The 18828-nt window shown below is 49.5% G+C and overlaps 3 protein-coding genes and 1 long non-coding RNA gene across 5 annotated transcripts in view; 3 read left to right on the plus strand and 1 right to left on the minus strand.

Annotated features, from left to right (window-relative positions):
• Positions 1-154: 154 nt before the first annotated feature.
• EME1 (essential meiotic structure-specific endonuclease 1) lies at positions 155-4278 on the plus strand. 2 transcript variants are annotated; one of them, XM_064150457.1, is made up of 8 exons: positions 155-756; positions 838-965; positions 1156-1248; positions 1670-1791; positions 2021-2147; positions 2385-2500; positions 3277-3466; positions 3817-4278. In XM_064150457.1, the coding sequence occupies exons 1-8, from the start codon at positions 207-209 to the stop codon at positions 3991-3993; spliced, it is 1503 nt and encodes a 500-aa protein (XP_064006527.1). In that variant the 5' UTR covers positions 155-206; the 3' UTR covers positions 3994-4278. The 2 variants fall into 2 exon arrangements, with proteins under 2 accessions (XP_064006527.1, XP_064006528.1); XM_064150458.1 differs by lacking the exon at positions 1156-1248.
• A 3782-nt stretch (positions 4279-8060) lies between these two features.
• Positions 8061-12363, minus strand: LRRC59 (leucine rich repeat containing 59). Its single transcript, XM_064150459.1, has 7 exons — positions 12204-12363; positions 11714-11773; positions 11049-11207; positions 10628-10732; positions 9987-10059; positions 9337-9510; positions 8061-8830 (listed from the first exon to the last, which is right to left on the minus strand). The coding sequence occupies exons 1-7, from the start codon at positions 12306-12308 to the stop codon at positions 8586-8588; spliced, it is 921 nt and encodes a 306-aa protein (XP_064006529.1). The 5' UTR covers positions 12309-12363; the 3' UTR covers positions 8061-8585.
• On the plus strand, positions 8824-11805 carry LOC135179092 (uncharacterized). The gene is made up of 2 exons (XR_010303911.1): positions 8824-8914; positions 10411-11805. It is a non-coding gene; the product is annotated as an uncharacterized LOC135179092 (long non-coding RNA).
• A 2951-nt stretch (positions 12364-15314) lies between the features above and the next one.
• ACSF2 (acyl-CoA synthetase family member 2) overlaps positions 15315-18828 on the plus strand; it is a 39626-nt gene continuing 36112 nt past the window's right edge. Inside the window, 1 exon segment of the mRNA XM_064150460.1 lies at positions 15315-15466. Within this exon segment, the coding sequence (XP_064006530.1) occupies positions 15378-15466 (89 nt within the window). The 5' untranslated portion in view covers positions 15315-15377.

Genomic DNA, 18828 nt, shown 5'->3' on the forward strand with positions numbered 1-18828 from the left:
TGGCGCTGGCGGGAAGAGCAGGAGGGCGGGGCCGAGCCGGGGCCGAGCCGGGGCCGATCCGCCCCCCGCAGCCGCCCCCCGCAGCCGCCCCCCCGCAGCCGCCTCCCGCAGCCGCCCCCCGCAGCCGCCCCCCGCAGCCGCCTCCCGCAGCCGCCCCCCGCAGCCGCCGCCCCCATGCAGCCGCCGCACCGCCTGTGCCCAGCGTGATGGAGGAGGCGGAAACGTTTGTAGTGGTAAGCAGTGGAAGCGAAGAGGAGGAGGTGGAAGTCGTCCCTTTAGCCGAGAGGCTGAAGAGGAAGGTGGAAGCAGAAAGAGAGGTAGATTTTGAGCCCTTCCAGCCGAGCGATGGGGGTGCAGGAGGTGATAGCAGTGGCCCATTGGCACCTGGCAGCAAAGGACCACTGGAAGACCTATTGTATGGAGATGTGCCGTGTGGCAACCAAGATGGCATGCGCCGAGCTGAGAGGCCCTCCTTGTGCACGGTGCCAGCCTCTCAGTCTGACACCTCAGATCGGTCTAGTAGGCTCTTAGTAAATGGGGCAAGCCCAGAAAAATTCCCCCCTCCCAAGAAGCCAAAATACAGTCAAGAGGAAAGGGAGGCGATCTGCCAGGCCGCACAACAGAAGCAGAAAGAGCGAGAAGCACGGAGAAGGCAGCAGGAGCAGGAGAAAGAGAGGAAGAGGGCCCTTGCCAAGATGCTGAAAGCTCAGCGACCAGGGGAGTGCCAGAAATACATAACTGTGGTGCTGGATGAAGGTACTTAACCTAACAGTCTGCACCAGGCTCGTCTTGACTTGTCTCCTCTCTGTGGAGGCCTAATCCATGCACCAATTTCAGTTCTCTTACAGGTAGATGGTGGTGGACAGGTCCTTAGTGCTTTGCAGGCTGCAAATTACTCCTCTGTGGTTGAAAATCAGGCCGTTCCCTGCAGCATCACCTGGAGGAGAAAGACAGTGTCATCTCAGGTGTGCAAGCAAAATCTGGATGTTTCTGCTCTTTTTTCTGGTATTTGTGCCCATCAGTAATTGCATTTAGCAACCCAACTAGGCACCCTCTAATTTTCTCCCTGCCTCAAATGTCTGAGTAGGATCACTGGCTTGAGTTGAATTATTCAACAGACTGTTGTTTTGGCTGGTTGTTTTCATATCTGAACAGGTGGGAGAAGGAGATGAATGGACAGAAGAACCAAATGTCCTGGTTCTGCATGGATTGGAGGAGTTTTTGTCCATGGTTCGCAACTACAAAGAAGTGAGAATGGTTATGGCTTTTGTGCTCTTGATTGTGCTTTGCTGGAATGGTGGTGTCTGTCACCCTTCATGGCAGGAAAGTTTTGATGTGGGACGGAGGCATAGTTCCAGTAAACTAGAAGTCTTGTTTCAGAAGCCATTAGTGGATCAAAAACACTACTGCTGTGAAATGCAAGATTCTGACAAGCTTTCTTTCCTAGTTAAAATTGTCACAGATTTTTGAAGAGGTAACATTGCCAGATCAAGTGGGATTTTTTTAAATGTATTTCTGCCACTTTATACCAGATATAGTGTTGCCTGCTTGCCCCTGAAGAGCTGCTTGAATAGGCTTTGTCATCTGCAGAATCAGAGCCATAGGTTGCTGTTCTTGGCACGTGTACCTCAGAATGATTTAACTCTTGTTTTTCTGTTGATATTCACAGGAGGCTCAGGGCTTCACAGAAGGGCAGAGCGAGACCCTGCAGAGCTACGTAGCTCATGTGATGGATAAAATGCCTGGGAAAATTCTGGCACTAGCGGTAGTTGGAATAGAAAATTATTTCAGGTTAAACTTCCCTCCAAACATTTCTGTGTTGTCTCTGGTCTTGAAAAATGCCATTACATGAAGTCCTTCTAGCAAATAGTGGAGCACAAGAGGTTTTCCCACTGCTCCACTATTTGCTATACAGAAACAGGCAAGGTCCTGTCCAGCCTGTCACCACAGTGATCAGTGGGGAATACTTGGGGAGGATCATGACCTCCTAGTCTTAGTTTGCTCTTCTTGGGTCTCTCAGAGTTCAGTCGAAAAAGAGACCACAGCAGGCAGCAGCAAGTGGAAACCAAGAACAGGAACAGCAAAAACTGAGAAAAAGGAAAGTTAAGGATTCTGGCCTGGAGATAACAAGAATGGATGTGGAAGAAGTGAGTACCTTTAGAACAGATGTGCAGCCACTGTCTCTTGCCTGCCATTGTGCTAAATTGATCGCAGGAGATAGGCTTCTCTGAAATACTTTAATGCCTTAAATAAACTTGCCAAAATGGGGGAGAGTCAATGTTCTTGTCCTCTAGCAAAATGTTGCATGACTCTTGTTTCAAACAAGAGCAAAGTTTGATGTGAGGTGAATTGTTCCATTTTGTTGTTTCCAATTATAATTACAGGCCTTGGTGGATCTGCAGCTGAACAAACAGGTCCAAGTTACCTTTTTTGAGAGCTGGGAGGAGCTTGGAGAATTTGCTGCTATGTTCACAAAAGCTGTAGCTGAAGCACCTTTCAAGTGAGTAAGCAGATGAGGTTTGGATACATTGCCTTTGGACAGGCTGTACTTTCACAGGTACTGGGAGAGAGGAGCCAGGTTCATGGCTGCACGTCGGTATGACACGGTATAATGGCTTTCAAAGGAGCAGGAGCCACGGAGCAGCTGCTGCTGCAGCTCCTTCAGCACAGGAAGCAGCGCAGCACTCTTACAAACTGAGGTCCTGCATGGGGAGGGGTGAGAACGAACCCCGGTGTCACCTTGGAATCTTGCTTGACATCAAGCAAATCTTTTGCTCTGAATCTGATTTTTAGGAGTGGAAAGAGAATGCAAGTAGGATTGAGCTCTTACAGCAGCAGCTTTCCTTCAGTTTGTAACCAATAGACATGTTACTGAGAATGAACCATTTAGCTGCTTCCATTAATAACACAGCAGCATGTGGCAGTGTGATAAAGACATCTTGTGCAGTCTCACACAGTCCTAGCATTCCTGAGAAGAGATGTTTGCTTAAAGTGACATGTAAAAATGTTTTATTATGGTTGACAGAAAGTAAATTTTTTTTTACCACTTTGTATGCACCTTGGTTTGTCTCAGGATTGCTCTTTTAGTAGGAAACCTGAGTCTTATGCAAAGGAATTGTTAATGCATGTAGAGAAAAGAGGATCACATTTTTGAGCATTTACTTTCATGCCAGTGGTGTCATAAGAGCGCAGTGAGAAATGTCTCTGTGACAACAGATGCAGAGATCAGAGTTACTTCATTGCTTCATTGTCTTTCCCATCCTTTGCTCTCCCTAGGCGAGAGCGTGCGAAGACAGGGTTCTCTTTCTACTTAGAGAAGAGCTGGTGTGGAGGGGTGAAGGTGGATCCTTCTGGAAAGGGTCTATTGGAAGTCTGGAAGAGACAAATACAGCAGTTTAACCGTGTGAGCCTCGAGATGGCCGAGGCCATAGTGTCTGCATATCCTTCTCCTCAGCTTCTGACCCAGGTGAGGATGCCTCAGGAATACTGAACACTGTGTGCACACAGCCAGCTAGTGGAAGGAACGGAAGTAATCATTTAGTTGCCATTAAACGATCCTGCATGAGCTCTTTAGTAAGGCAGTGAATGGGCTGATTCTTTGGTACTTGTTGCTCTGCCTTTACAGAGCAGGCTGCTGAGGGAGCCCTATTTGCTCTGCCTTGCCTGTAAGCTGACCAGTGAGGTCTGGAGAGAGACCAGGTGAAAAATGAGCATATGCTGTGAGAGGATAGAGCAGGCACAGATGCAGACTTTGGATTCTTTTTTCGAGCAGTGGATGCAAATAGGTGATGCTGTCGTCCTTTGTGCTGCTTTTAGGCCTATAGCAGGTGCTCCTCAGAGCAGGAGCGGGAAAACATGCTGGCTAATATCCCTGTGCACCGTGGGGAGGGTGTGACAGCCACCTCCCGGCGGGTCGGACCAGAAGTCTCCCGACGGATCTACCTGCAGATGACTTCCCACGATCCTGGTATCTACTTGGATTTCACTGGGTAGCCCCGGGGGATGATAAAAATACTGTTTGCTTGGTTTAGGTGTTCAGCTATACAGTAGCCCATTTTAAACTTCCTTCAGAAGTGCTTAGGTAACAAGTAGATTCATCGATTCTGGTTTAAAGAGTTCAAACTTTTAAACCTCATTATAGCAGGTTAGATAAAATTGCTGAATGGCTGTAGAGTTTACACAAGATTACTAACATCTCCCATAAGAGTGAGCTGGACACTGCTTACAGTACTAGTGGTTGTTTTGTCTTCATCCAAAATAAATAATTTGGGATAATAATCTCTGCTTAATATGCTGTCTTGAATGCAGACCAGTGTCATCTGCTTAAAGGAATACTTTAGTTTTTTAGTTATCTTCTCTCTCCAGTGTGAAAAATCCTCATGCTAAAGCAACATGGTGCTGCCCATCCAGCACCTGTTCTAGGGAGGTGGAAGAACTTTACCTCACAAAATACGTCAGTTTCCACTCTGTCAGATGGGAATGAGTGAGACCCATTTTTTTAGATATAAATTTAGATTTCCCTAATTCGGTCTCTAGACAGCTTAATCTGTAGAGGGTCTTGAATCAGATTATATGTGCTGGAATTATGAGTCTAACCAGTTGGCAGAATAAGCTTTCTTCTAATTAGATTGTGGAACACACTTGCCTGTCCACAGCCACTGGCGCTTATCTGCATGTAAGAACAGATGAATTCCTTCATCACATCAGCACTGAGATGAATTAACCCCTGATGCCCTGGCATCATTACCTTTCAGAGTTATGCTGCCCTGAAAGAATCAAAAACACCTGTCCATGACACTTGGGAGCACTTGCCTTGCCAGCAGATGCCTCTGATCAGTTGTATGAGCCTGGCATCTGTGACCTTGAGCAGCACTCTTGTGGTTGGCAAAGCAGCAGACTAATGTCTGCAAAGAAATGTCACTTTGAATGTTGTCTGCCATGTTTCCAAACGCTTCTGCATAGTAAGGATGGACTTTTTAGAGCATGAAATAAGTTAGATACCAAAGGCAAAGCCCAGCAGAGTTTCAGAGAAGCTCAGGAAACATGCTGCTAAGCCAGAGATGGGCAGTCCCTCCTGCCTGATCTTCACCCTGTCACGTTTTTCCTGTGTGGTACCCAGGAAAACCAGTCTTACCATTGGTCACAAAAAGATGAAGGCTTACCACCTGGGAGATGAGGCGTACCATATGGAGGATGTGGTGGTTGGAGGCGGCCTGGAGTCCAGTGACCATGAAGTTATAGTTTTCAATATATGGTGAAACCAGGATGGGCATCAACAAAACCTCCACACTGGACTTCTGAGGAGTAGACTTCAGCTTATTTAAGGAACTAACTCAGAAAGTTCCTTGGGTAACAGCCCTTAAAACCAAAGGGATCCAGGCAGGTTGGACCTACTTCAAGAAAGAACTGAAGGTGCAGGAGCAGGCTGTGCCATTGTCCTGGAAGATAAGCCGATGAGGGAGGCAGCCAGACCGGGTGGGTAAGGAGCTGCTAAAGGGATTAAAGAGGGTGTATCACCTTTGGAAACAAGGGGAGGTATCCCAGGAAGAGTTCAAGGATGTTGCTAGGTCTTGTAGGAAAAAAATGAGAGAGGCAAAAGACCATTTAGAACTTAGGCTGGGCACTGCTCTTAAGGAGAATAAGAAATGTTTCTATATTAATAACAAAAGAAGGGGCAAGGACAACTTCCACTCCTTACTAGATGCAGAGAGGAATATAGTAACAAAGGATGAGGAAAAGGCAGAGTTGATGAACACCTTCTTTGCGTCAGTCTTCAATAGTGGGACAGGTTGTCTCCAGGACAACTGGACTCCTGAACTGGCAGATGAAGCCAGAGACCAGTATAGTCCCCCTGTAATCCACGAGGAAGCAGTAAGGGACCTGCTGAGCCACTTGGATCCTCAGAAGTCCACGGGGCCGGATGAGATCCATCCTAGGGTGCCGAGCTGCCAGCTGAGCTGGCCAGGCCACTCTCCATCATCTGTCAACAGTCCTGGCTCACTGGAGTGGTCCCCAAATACTGGAAGCTGCCAATGTGATGCCCATCCACAAGAAGGGCCGGAAGGAGGAGCCAGAAAACTACAGACCTGTCAGCCTGACCTCAGTGCCAGGGAAGGTGATGGAACAGGTCATCTTGAGTGCCATCACAAAGCACCTACAGGGTGGCCAAGGGATGAGGCCCAGCCAGCATGGGTTTAGTAAGGGCAGGTCCTGTCTCACCAACCTGATCTCCTTTTAAGATCATTTTATCTGCCTGGTGAATGTGGGGCAGGCTGTGGATGTAGTCTACCTGGACTTCAGCAAAGCCTTTGACACTGTCTACCACAAGAAGCTCCTGGCCAAGCTGGCAGCTCATGCCTTGGACAGATTCACTCTGATATGGGTCAAGAACTGGTTGGAGGGCCAGGCCCAGAGAGTGGTGGTGAATGGTGCCACATCCAGTTGGCAGCTGTCACTGGTGGTGTGCCCCAGGGAACAGTGCTGGGCCCGGTCCTGTTCAATATCTTTACCGATGATCTGGACCAGGGGATTGAGTCCAGCGTCAGTGAGTTTGCAGATGGCACCAAGCTAGGAGCAGCTGTGGAGCTGTTGGAGGGTAGAAGCGCCCTGCAGAGGGACCTGGCCAGGCTGGATGTGTGGGCAGAGGCCAATGGGATGAGACTGAACAAGGCCAAGTGCAGAGTTCTGCACTCTGGCCACAACGACCCCAGGCAGCACTACAGGCTGGGGACAGAGCGGCTGAGAGAAGCCAGGCAGAGATGGACCTGGGGGTGCTGGTAGAGAGTAGTTGAAGATGAGGCAGCAGTGCCCAGGTGGGCAGCAGAGCCAATGGCATCCTGGGCTGGCTCAGGAGCAGTGTAAGCAGGACAAGGGAGGTTCTTCTGCCCCTGTGCTCAGCACTGCTCAGGCCACACCTTGAGTGCTGTGTCCAGTTGTGGGCTCCTCCATTGCAGAGAGATGTTGAGGTGCTGGAAGGTGTTTGGAGAAGGGCAGCAAGGCTGGGGAGGGGCCTGGAGCAGAGCCCTGTGAGGAGAGGCTGAGGGAGCTGGGGGTGTGCAGCCTGGAGAAGAGGCTCACAGGTGACCTCATTGCTGCCTACAACTACTTGAAGTTGTAGCCAGGTGAGGTTGGGCTCTTCTCCCAGGCAACCAGCAATAGAACAAGGGGACATAGTCATAAGTTTGCCAGGGGAGGTGTAGGCTGGATGTCAGGAGGACGTTGTTGGCAGAGAGAGTGATTGGCATTGGAATGGGCTGCCCAGGGAGGTGGTGGAGTCGCCATCCCTGGAGGTGTTCAAGAAAAACCTGGATGGGGCACTTAGTGCTATGGTCTGGTTGATTGGACAGGGCTGGGTGATAGGTTGGGCTGGCTGAGCTTGGGAGGTCCCTTCCAACCTGGGTAATTCTATGATTCTATTCTATGATTCACTTCCATGAGGACCTCAGTATGGAATGCTCTGTACTGTTTTCTCACATCACTGCTTTGATCAGAAAGCATCCCAAGTATCTCAAGAGAGGGGACAATTCTGGCAACTAATGCAAGGGGGTCTATAGCTTGAGTATCCTCTGAAACCTACCCTTGCTCTATGCATACACTGCCATTTTATTACTAGGAAGCCCTTCAGGATATGAAAAACTCTCGTTTGTTTTTCTCTGTAAGAAAATCATGAATAACTCATAGGTGAGTTTCCTCCTAGGTGCAAACCACCAAACGCCCACAGACCCACATGGTGAAGCCTTTCTCTGCCTATCAGCCTAGCAGGTTAAACCACTACAGTGCCACCCAGTGCCATGGGCCACTCCTGCAGCCAGCCTGCTATCTGTCCAGGAGTCTTGGGCAACTGCCTCTTGCAAACACAAAACCAGCCTGTGGAGGGGCTAGAAGCCCTTCCTAAGCTGTAGCCACTTTGCTGGTACTGGCTGATTAAAATGTGGTCAAATAGATTTTTTAAAAATCGTTATAAAAATCATTATTCTATGTACTCAGAATTAACGTTCAGCTACTTCTATGAGACCTAATTAAAACTGCATTAGCAACATACACATCCAGTTCAGACAAACTGCTGTGAAATCTTGTATTGCAAAGGTTCAGCTGCTTCCACACTACACCAGCAGCCTCGCCTGGGCACATGCATGCACAGCTGTCCTACACACCTCTGACTGGGCCTCAATGTATCATTCCACACAGCCATGTCACCAATTTCAGCACAAATAGAAACGAGCGAAGAATGGATATGTATTAAAAACTTCCACCTCCAGGACACAGCTACCATGCCAGCCAAGGGCTGTTTTTTCCACTCCTACAGCTTGGCAGCATTCTGTATCTCACAATCTCTGTAACTGTTCCCTGGAGGTAAAGGATGTTAACAAGTTTAGGTTAATGTGGGCAAATAATTGGAGTTATAGGCCAACTGTGAAACATGCACAGCAAAGATGATCTGAATAGTAACTGCTGTGTGTGGAGTGGACCAGCAAACCAACGCTGACAGATTAAAAGCAGTTTCATCAGAACACAATTCCATAGGAATTCTGGCTGCATAGATGGTGGAGGGAGATGCTGACGAAGCAGGTGCCTGCCCAGGACAATCACTGCTGTGAGTTCTGTTGGAGCATATTTTGCAGGGTTTTGTGGTTTTGCAGGGCAGCTACCACATCCTCGAAGAGAGTGCTGATGCTGATGCACAGGGGCTGACGCCGCAGCTCTGTCAGCTTGCAGGCAGCCACAGCAAGGAGCACACACAGCAGCATGCAGAGCAGAACCCGCAGCAGAGACCGCGACCAGGAGCGCCTGTGCCGGGAGGGCTGAGTGGACCGCGAACTGGAGGCAGGCTCTGTAACCAGAACATTGACAAGACAGAATGTGAGGAGCTGATTAAGTATCTTTAACAGCCTCCATTCAAAAACAGGCTGTTCAGGTAAGACACTTTAGCCTGTACTGCAGCTGTCTCTCATTATGAATTTCCATGACTCAACTCTGATTAGCAAGTAAATGGGCAGGATCTAAGAGTTTAGATTAAAAGTTTCAGATTTAGTTTCAGTGGCAGCAGTGGAGAGGATGTGAAGCACTTCTGGTGGAATAACATCTAGTTTTGCACGTATAAGTCAGTATTCAAAAAATAGTGAAGCTTTCCCTAGGAACAGCTGAAAAACTTTCTGGTTCTAGTAGCTCAGCTGTTGATCAGCAATACATGTGAAGGAGGAAGGGCAGGGCAGTAGAGCTTACTGCAGGTTCCCCAGTACTCCACCATCTCCCACTACCTGGGCTGCATAAAAGCAAATCCATCCAAACATGACGATGAAATCTGATACAATCCCACCCAAAACAGGTACTACTTACTTCGGGGCTGCACAGTTTCTCTTTTAGTTTTCTTTTCCATCTCCTGTTTGGCAGCTCTCTGAGCATCATATTCCCGTCTTCTGCGTTCCTTCTCCTCTGCCTTCTCACGCTTCCTCAGTTCCCTCTCTTGAGCCTCTTTTGCTCGCTGTTCTGCTTCACGCTTCTTCTCCATTTCTGGAGATTAACAGGAAGGGTTATCATTTTATGTAAAGGGTCATTGCCTGCTTATCTATTCCCAGTCGGAATGAGGAAACCAATCAAATCTTATTTTAGCCTTTTTTTTTTTTACATCACATACTTTGCACTTTGCTCCTTCAAAATTAGGCTTCCCTTAAAATAAATCCTGTGCTCTTCTTTTTTATAACTAACCAATCTTGTGTTCCATCTAGAGATCTAGCTATTCTTCAGCCAAGAAAAGTGCAGTTATCCCCTGCTATCTTTCTCCCCCTAGCCCTTCTAACATACTATTCCCTAAGTGCTCAGGACTTTGACAGTTACAAGGGTTGGACTTGATGATCTGTGAGGTCTCTTCCAACCCCAATAATACTGTGATACAAGTATACATCAGATGGCAATCAGTGCGTTTGGGTGCTTAAGAGGGACCAAGATCAGACCTCAGCAGCCAGCCAGTGAGGGCTCTCTGTGCTTACCTCGCTCTGCTTGGAGCTTCTGTTGCCGCTGTCGGTCCTGCTCAGACTGGATTGCCTTCATGTGCTGCAGTACCTTCAAGGTCCAAGAAAACAACTCTAGGGCTCTGCAGAAGACTCACTGCACAGTCAGTTCAAAACAGAATGGCTGACACATAGCTGGGGACATTCAGCTAAGGCTGACCACCCGCCCTGACCTACTCCTACAGGTACAGCTCTGAAGAGGGAGTTCACACTTTCTCATGTGAATCTTTGCAGTTAAGAAAGACTTTTCCATTAAAAAGCAAACTAGAGAGGACCACAGAACACTGCTACTGATGTGATCCTACAGTCTGCCAGAACTTCTCTGGAGATTTTTGTACTATATTGCTAGACATGGATTATTTTGTCTGATTATGCCTCCACCTTCTTGGCAACCACCATTTAGGTCTCTCTTAACTCCATTAATGGAAAAAAAAGTCCTACTCAGCCCAGCTCTCTACAGGCACAGAAGCAGTGAAGTCAGTGCAGTGAACCCCAGTGGACTGGCAGAAGAAACTTCAAAGTGCTGCTGCAGCACCCACCCAGCTTGCTAAGCAAAAAGATGAAGAACCACCTCCAGTGAAGCTAAGTAAGGAAAAACAGTATACAGGCAGATTCCTTACCTTGACAGCAGCCTGCTTACATTGCTTCTCATCCAGACAGTCTCCTGCTACTTTAGCCAGGACAGGATCTAGTGGATTGTCCTTCAGGTCCAGCCACTTCAGGTTCTGCAGAAAGGAATAATAAAGGGGAGGCTTTAACAGCACAGCAGACTTGCAATTTAGAGATCCTTAGCAGAAGCAAAGTACTATTTTCTTTTCACATGAACAAGAACACGTATGAGAGACAAACAGAGGGCTTGTGCAGAGGCTTTATCAGTAGATGTGAGATGATTTCCACTGAGCTGAGGTGCAGAGCCAGCTGGATTTTAGAATGGGTAGTCAGCAGGATGGATGCTTTACCAGAGCAATCAACTTGAGAAGGATCACAAGACCCTGGGCTGCATCCCAAAGCTTTACATAACTGCACAGCAAACAGTTTTACCTTGAGTTGTGCAAAGCTGACTGGCAGGGTGACCAAACGGTTGTTCAGAAGGTCCAGGTGCTGCAGATTGACCAGGCGGCCAAAGTCCAAGGGCAGCTGTTGAAGCCGATTTTTACTCAAGTCCAGTTTCACCAGATGCATCAAACTGCAGAAGTCTGACTAAAACCCAAACACAAAAACCCAGAAAAAACGTGTCAGCACCTTTACAGAAGAACCTCGGCAGGGAGCATGTGGAGATAGCCTGCACCTTACATAAGCCACAAATACTTGAGTTACTAGAGAACTGTGACAAAAATAACTCATTCTCCTTTTTTGCCTCAAAAGATGGAGATGGAAAACAGTGGGATAGGTAAGACAGACAGACAAGGTGATGTGTGGCCACACTACAGAAACAAACCTGAGTGTCCTCTGCTGATGAAACGGGTACGCATTCACTTAGGGATCCAGGAAGACACTGCAGTCTTCATGCAGTGCAACCCTCTTCTCTTTCCTGCCCCAGCCAAAACCACCACCAGCACTGACCCGACCGCATGGACAGAAGAGCTATTCGGCCACCCCAGGGTGAAGCCAGCTCCACACCTGCTGAACCTTTACAGAAGCACCAGTTATATTTTCTAAATATCTCCCAGCAGCCTCATCCCCAGAAAGTTTTCCTAGCACCTTACCGGCAAGGACATGAGGTTGTTACAGGACAAATCCAATATAGTAGCTTTTGGAAGAGTGGCCTGAAAGAGAAATAAAGCACTAAATGAACCTAGGTGCACCCGCATTCTTCAAACCCCTCCTGGTTTTTGCTTCAACCTCTGCGGTTTCTCCCGCCTCGGTCTGTCCATCTCCCCGCGGGTGCTTCTGGGGGCACATCATTGCCTGGTTGATGTCTGGGTCTAAAGGCAGTGCTCAAGAGATGCGATATCGCTGTGAGCAGCGGGAGGTGCTCGCCCGACGCGACACGAAGCGTTCCTCTCTGCAGTTTTAGCTACCTGCGAGCCGGGCCACGAGCACTCCCGGCACATCTGGCTCCCCTGCGCACATCTGCCCCGCCGTGCGCACGCCTTGCTCCCTTGCGCAGCCCATTCCCAAGCACCAAGTTGGCAGTGCCGGCCCTCGGGACTGAGCCCCGTCCCCACCGGGCGGGCCCGCGGGCCGGACGCTCACCAGCTCCCGGACCGGCACCTCATTCAGGTCGCAGAGGCTCAGGTCCAGCTCGTTACCGTCCAGCTTGTCCTTCAGGCTCAGCCCCTTCCCGCCGCCCCGCGCCATGGCGGCCGCGGCTCCTCCGAGCGCCACGACGACGCGCGCGCGGCGGCGCCACCACCCACTTCCGCCTCCACGTCGCGCGGGGACGCCAGCCGCGGGGTCGAGCGCGCCCCCTGCCGGTGCGGAGCGGAGCCCGGCCCGGGGCACCGGCGGCGCTGCGGCGCTGGCGGCAGATGGCTCTTCCGTCGCCGCCGGGCCCCTGCTAGGCGTCCAGCGTCTGTGGCCGTGTGCGCGAACCGGCCTCTCGAAGTGAAGGAGATCCCCAGCCCGGGTCCATGGCGGTTGAGGTTTACATCCAGTCACACACCGGTGTGGCACACACCACCCCATGAAGAAACGACTCTGCAACGGCTGCTGGTGCCAGCATGAGCACGGAAGCCGGGTCATCTGCACCCTTCACTGGGCCCTTGCACCAAGATGTCTCTCTTCACCAGGTGGAATGTGCGGTGAATCTTGCTGCTCTGGCTCAAGGGCTCCGGTGCAGCGGGAGCAGAGCACTCCCTTCTCTGAAAGTCATCAAAACAGAGAAACAGCCTAGGGCAAAGCCAAACGGCGTTACCCTGTCGTGGGATTACAGAGAGCACCAACCTTGGATTTCCTGAGCCCTGTGCATGTCATCATATACAGGACCTTGACAAGGTTCCAGCACATCTACCCTGTGGGTGCTTTGGTTAGCTGCCAGTAGGTCTCGTCCAATGCCCAGACATCTGCATTACCTTAGGGTAGGGGTAACCAAGACCCTAGGAGCCTTAGAGCAAAGGCATCCCAAAACAGCAGAGATTTGCCACTCTGAAAGTAAACCAAACCCTGACTGAGCAGGTCATAGCTCCTCAAAAGGTGAGAGGAACTTACAAAGCCCACATTCGAGAAAACACACAAGAACCCCTCCCGCCTTTCCACAACAAAGTTTGGAGCACAAGGAAAGGCCAGAGGATGACCTGCTCCAGGAATGGGGAGGCAGCTGATCACCAAGTCTCACGTTTTCCCGAGGTAGCAAGAGACTTGATGAGGTGCTGTGCAGTTGCACAGACCCCTGCTCGCTTCCCCAGCCTGGAGGCACCCTGTAAAGTCCTGCTCCCAAGGAATAACCTGGAAGAGCTCTGGGGGGACCTGAGCAAGACCTGGAGAACACCTTTGTCTGTACAGTGTTGTGGAGGCTGAATCTGCACTTTGGGTTAATGTCAGTCCAAGAACCTTTGAGCAATGAGAGTGTAGATCACTTACAGAACCTACCTGCTTGGTTGTGATTAATTTGAAGGCATGTTTTTAAAATTTCCTTAGAAAGAAACTGTATTTTGCTCAGTGTTTTATGAAGTGCTGTTATCTTAGCCAGCCCTTGCTTTGACGATCTGGAACAAATATACCCAAATTGTCATGATCACGTTCACTTCTGCATAGTTTTTGGTTTAATACCTAACCAGGATGCACACTATAGTCTCATGATCAGGAGGTGGGAAGATTAAACTGAAAGTCAACTTTGGTTTTATTTATTAAAGATTACGATTCTGTTTTGAATCCTTGACGATGGAGCTTGTTTTTTTGTTTTCTCTGTGGTTATATGACACCAAGCACACTTTGATGCTCGTAAAGTACAGACAAAGAAAATTACTCAGTGTTGAAATGGTGAAAGGATAACTTCTGGTCACAAATGTCATACCAGCTTTCTCTGAAGAGATACATAAACTCACCTAGACACTGACTTTAGTGGGACTGACATGGAAATAGAGCTGTTGGGCATGTCTGTGAGATAAACGGACCATACCATACCATGAGACACATCTGCACATTCAGCTAGGGCAAGGCTACAAGAACATTGGCAAGGAGAAGGGAGCAAGAACTGATGTAAGGATCCTTTCTGTCATCCCAGGGGCATAAGCTGGCAGAACTCTGGCCTGCCTCACCTGGTGTCCTCCTCTGCAGTTGTGGACAATTTTTCACACTTCAAAGAGAAAAATCTCCCTTCCCTTACCAGAGACTCCACTGTTACTGCTGCCACCAAACAATGGAACAAGATGCACATTGGGGAAAACCCTTTTTGCTTCTCAAATTGAGTGCTGAACATGTCACTATTCCGAGGCTGATATTGATGTTCTTGTTCATCAGTGTCATTGTGCTCAGCAGGGTACAGACACACTGTGTCTAGACACACTGAACTCCAGCTCCCCCCCCTAGGCACAGCAGCAAAACAGAAGCCAGTGATGACCAGTGTGTCAGTGGCTGAGCCAGGAACAGCCCTGAGAGCACTGTTTGGTCAGTGCCTGTAAGATATTTGAAAGACCTAGACCATTTTCTGGGTTTGAATTTATACCCTAGCCCTTTCACAAGATTAATTAGCTCTTAGCCATTACTGCAGGCAATACCCAGAAAGGCTATTGGTCATTTTACATGGAGAATGATGCATGTGTCATTCCTCCTCCTTCAGCATGAGTAGACCAGTGCTGGTCCTGTGGCCAAGCCTCAGAAGAGCTCAGCATTGCAGCTCAGCTCCTCACCTGGTTATCTGCTTATGCCTTTGCCCATAACTGAGGGGATCCCAGCTCTGTGGTGGCTCTGCAGTTCCTTGCTGGTCTCCATCCCATAACAGGGTTTGGACAGCAAGTGAGTGCTTAAAGTTGTTAGTGAGGTAGTGACTGAGCTAACTCCTTGAGTGGGTTGAGAAGAATCTTATGAGGTTCAATAAGGCAAAATGCAAGAAGGCTAATGGCATCCTGGGCTGCATCAAAAGCGATGTGGCCATCAGATCGAGAGAAATGAGTGTACCACTGTGCTCTGTTCTGGTGACACCTTGCCTAGGAGTACTGTGTCCATCTTTGGGCCCCCCATCACAAGAGAGACATGGACCTGCTGGACCAGGTCGGGAGGAGGGCCGTAAAGATGATCAGGGGGGTGGAGCACCTCTCCCATGAAGACAGGCTGAAAGAAATTTGGGCTGCCCAGTGTGGAGCAGAGAAGGCGCTGGGGAGACCTCGCAGCTGCATTTCACTACGGGGCGGGGCCGGGGCGCGCCGCCCTCGCGTACCGAGGGGCGGGAGCGGCCGAGCGGAGTGTCCGGCCGCTGCCTCTGCCGCAGGTATGGCTGCGGCCCGGCTGGGAGCGCTGCCCTGCCGTGGGCTCTTCTTCCTGCGCTGGGCGAGCGGACGGCGGCGGGTGTCGCCAGGAAGGTGCGGACTGCGACTGGGGAGAGGGGGCTGTAGGGGAAGGTGGTTGGTGATGGGTGGTGTGAGCTATAGGGGATGCGGAGCTGTGGGGACTGGGATAAGGGGCTGTGGGTGAAGGGGGATGGAGAGCTACGGGAATAGAGAGCTATAGGAATAGAGGACTGGGGAGGGCTTGAAAGCGGCTGTAAGGAACAAGGGACTATAGGGAGAAGGGATGGGGAGCTGTAAGGAAAAGGGGGATGTGGGTGAGAAGGAATGAGTGCTATGTGGGATGGGGGCTATAAGGGCAAGGGATGAGGGCATTATAGGGCATAGAGTCATAGGGACAGGGATGGGGGTTCTAGGAGTTGGAGGCCCTGTGTGACGGGAGATGCGGGATATGGCTTCGGAGCGATGTGTGTGTCCAGCCGGCTGGGTGGCTGCATGCAGGGAGGGCGGGTTCAGCTGCAAGTTTTGCTCTCGCTGTGTGTTGCTGTCCCTTGGCTCTCCAAAAACCCTTCCAAAGTGGCAGACAGGGCTGTTTGCCCTGGGTCTGCCCCCTCGGCCTGGGAAGGGATCGAGAGAGCGAGTGAGCCCTGTACAGTGTGTGGAGGGATGTGAACGTGTGCCCGGGGTTGAATTTTCACTGTGCAGCAGCTCCATCCTGACTGCAGTCATGAGAAACATACCAAACGGTATCTCTGTCTTCCTTCAGCACCCTGACTTGCGCGGTTCATCGGGCTGTGTCCCCATCCTCCAGGGTTGCAGCCGGGTGGTGATGGTCACCGGGGTGCTAGTGGGTCCGGGGTACCGTGGGGCTCTGGGGTTCAAGGAGGTCAGGCAAGTTCTTGGCCTTGCTTTTACTTCAGTGCTGCCTCCTGGGGGAAGTTCATGGGAAAGGAAAGCAGCCGAGTCAAGACTTGGAGTGAGGAGCTGAAGCCTGCGTGTGCAGCTGAGATTGCCATCTCGGTCTGTTCTTAGGAAATCGGCTCAGAAGAGAAGCATGACAGAGTTCACTGCGGTTTGGACTCTAGCCCAGAGGCCAAACTGAAGGGCGGGAACACAAAACAGTTGGAGAGAAAGTGCATTTAGAGGAGTGAACTATTTCTTCTAACATTATTTTAAAGTTTATTAAAGTTTTAAGCAGTATTTAGCTTTTTGTCAGAAGAGTGCAAAGGGGAAAATGTAACCAAAAAGTCTGCTGCAGTAGGAACCTGAAAGTCCTTGTACATGTTCCTTCCTCAGACTAACCTGATGAAAAAGTGATCAGAGCCTGATTAACTCTTTAGTCAATGGAATTTCTTTAAATAGTAAAGAAGAAGTAAGGACAGAGCAGGGTTAACTTTCGTTGCCCTTTTGTGGCAGTTGTGTTAGTTAAAAGACACAAAAGCGTTTGCCTGGTGAGAGAAGCTCCTGGTAGATGTCCATGAACAAAGGAAATGCTGGGGAGTCTGCGAGCGTCTTGGAGTATGAGCTCTGCAGTCAGGACGGTTCACAAGCCCTAGGAGGGCAGGACCTTTCACCAGGGGGGATGACACCACTGGTCAGGTCGATAGCCTTCATGAGGCAGGAACTTGCGTGTTGTCATTAGGATGAGTAGGTTACACTGATGCCTCTGCCACATGTTGGTATCTTGTCCTTTCTGACAATTTCTGTAGAGACTGATGAGTTGAAGGTGGAAAATGAATCTAGCTATGGCATATTTACAACTATAAAATGTTAGTTGGGGCTATTCAGAGAGAAATGTAAATTGTTTGTAGGATAAGTCTAGAGTGCTTGCTTCATTATGGTAATTTCTGCTTGCAGCCATCAGGCAGGAGTGTCTTTTCAGCCTGCCAATGTCCAGCTGCTTGCCTGCTTCTTGCATGGCACTGGGATGCATTTTCCCTAGGATTCTGACCTGTCTCCATTCAGTTATGCTGCTGAATTCCAGAGTTGCAGAGTTTTGCAGGAGCAACTGAGTGCTGAAGCTAGCTTGTCTGCAGGCACTTCAGGCTGACTTGCTGCTGGCATGTGCTCTCCAAGAGTAGTGTTTAACAGTGTACACTGAGTCTCCAGAGCAATCGGTTTTATTCGCTCTCTTCCAGCAGAGGCAGGGAAATGAGAGCTGCTGTAACACCAGACTGTCAGCCCGTTGGTCTTGTTGCTCTAGCAGTACCAAGTGCTTAACAGGAAGAGGAGGAAGGTGAATTATTTGTTTTCTGTAACAAAGATGAACAAAAAGATGGTTTCTAAACCCTTTGGACCCTTTCTCTATAAAGGTGTGTTGCTGGATTCTTTCAGATGAGAGATATGCTCTTGATGTTGGCTATAGGCAGAAAGGATCCCACACTGTTTGCAGAGTGAAGCTACTGGTGATGATGGGAGGAATTAGTGGCTCTGTGTTTGAGTGTGGGATATCTGAGGCCATAATTTCAAATCTGCTGCTTTCATTTGAAGATATGAAGGGCTGCATGTTCTCACACTGTGAGGGGAACTTTGCAGGGGTATTTTGACAGGGTTTTGGAGATAAGAGCTTTGTAAAGACATCTTTTACGCTCTTTCATCTTCATGTTTGGCAGCAGGGAGGCAGCTTCAGCCACGAAGACTGGAGGTAGGACTCTAATGTGGCTCTGGCTTTTCACTTTCTTGCATTTAGTGTGAAAAGTCAGTGAAACCCTTTGGCTCTTTAGGTCTGGAAAAGATTGACAGAGCACATCCAGAAAGCCTGTTCTGCCCAGTGCTTTGCCAACACGTGGCAATGTGAGGTATCACTATTTTCCTTAGCAGTACAGGTTTGTGCAACTACATCTCGAAGACTGATAGCAGTCTGTTTCAGCTGGTTATTTTGGACTTTGATTGGCTTTTCTCACAATATGAACTTTCTAATGCTTTTTCCTCCCTTCTCCAGTCTCCTTTTGGGTTTTGTCTTTCAATCATGCAGTAGTACAATATGTTGGACCAAATTTTTTACTACTGAATTCTTTGGGTGGTATCCAGAGAGGAGCTGTGCAGTCTATGAAATGCTTGTGTTTACTTTCTTGCAGTCCAGGCTGGTGGCCTGCTCTGCTTCCAGTGACTTCCGAGATGGTATGGCAGGGAAAGTGCAGTTGTCCGAGCAGATCAGTGACTGTGATCTGGCCGCTCCAGCCCTTCTCGGGCCATGGGAATGAGCAGGGACCTCTCTGCCTCAGCTGGCAGAGAAAAGCAGATTATTTAGGGACAGACTGCTGAAACTGGAGGTGACTTGGCTTTAGAGAGAGTCAAGCCCGGCTGTCTACGTAAAATATTTTTGCAAACAGCCTGCTATTTCCACACCTGCCTGTGCGAGTGGCTGGACCTGCTCGTTGAGAGCCTCCGCAGCCGTGGGACCAGACCGCAGCCAACAGCCGTGGCAGTAGCGATCC

This window comes from Pogoniulus pusillus, chromosome 11 (assembly GCF_015220805.1).
Source record: "Pogoniulus pusillus isolate bPogPus1 chromosome 11, bPogPus1.pri, whole genome shotgun sequence".
Lineage (NCBI taxonomy): Eukaryota > Metazoa > Chordata > Aves > Piciformes > Lybiidae > Pogoniulus > Pogoniulus pusillus.

Excerpts from the sequence above, each read along its gene's own strand:
- LRRC59 (XM_064150459.1), bottom strand. The coding sequence starts at position 12,308 with ATGGCGCGGGGCGGCGGGAAGGGGCTGAGCCTGAAGGACAAGCTGGAC. Across the intron at positions 11,774-12,203 it reads AGGTGCCGGTCCGGGAGCTG|GCCACTCTTCCAAAAGCTAC; the intron begins GTGAGCGTCCGG and ends TTTCTCTTTCAG. Across the intron at positions 11,208-11,713 it reads ACAACCTCATGTCCTTGCCG|TCAGACTTCTGCAGTTTGAT; the intron begins GTAAGGTGCTAG and ends TTTGGGTTTTAG.
- EME1 (XM_064150457.1), top strand. The coding sequence starts at position 207 with ATGGAGGAGGCGGAAACGTTTGTAGTGGTAAGCAGTGGAAGCGAAGAG. Across the intron at positions 966-1,155 it reads GAAAGACAGTGTCATCTCAG|GTGGGAGAAGGAGATGAATG; the intron begins GTGTGCAAGCAA and ends ATATCTGAACAG. Across the intron at positions 1,792-2,020 it reads GGAATAGAAAATTATTTCAG|AGTTCAGTCGAAAAAGAGAC; the intron begins GTTAAACTTCCC and ends TGGGTCTCTCAG.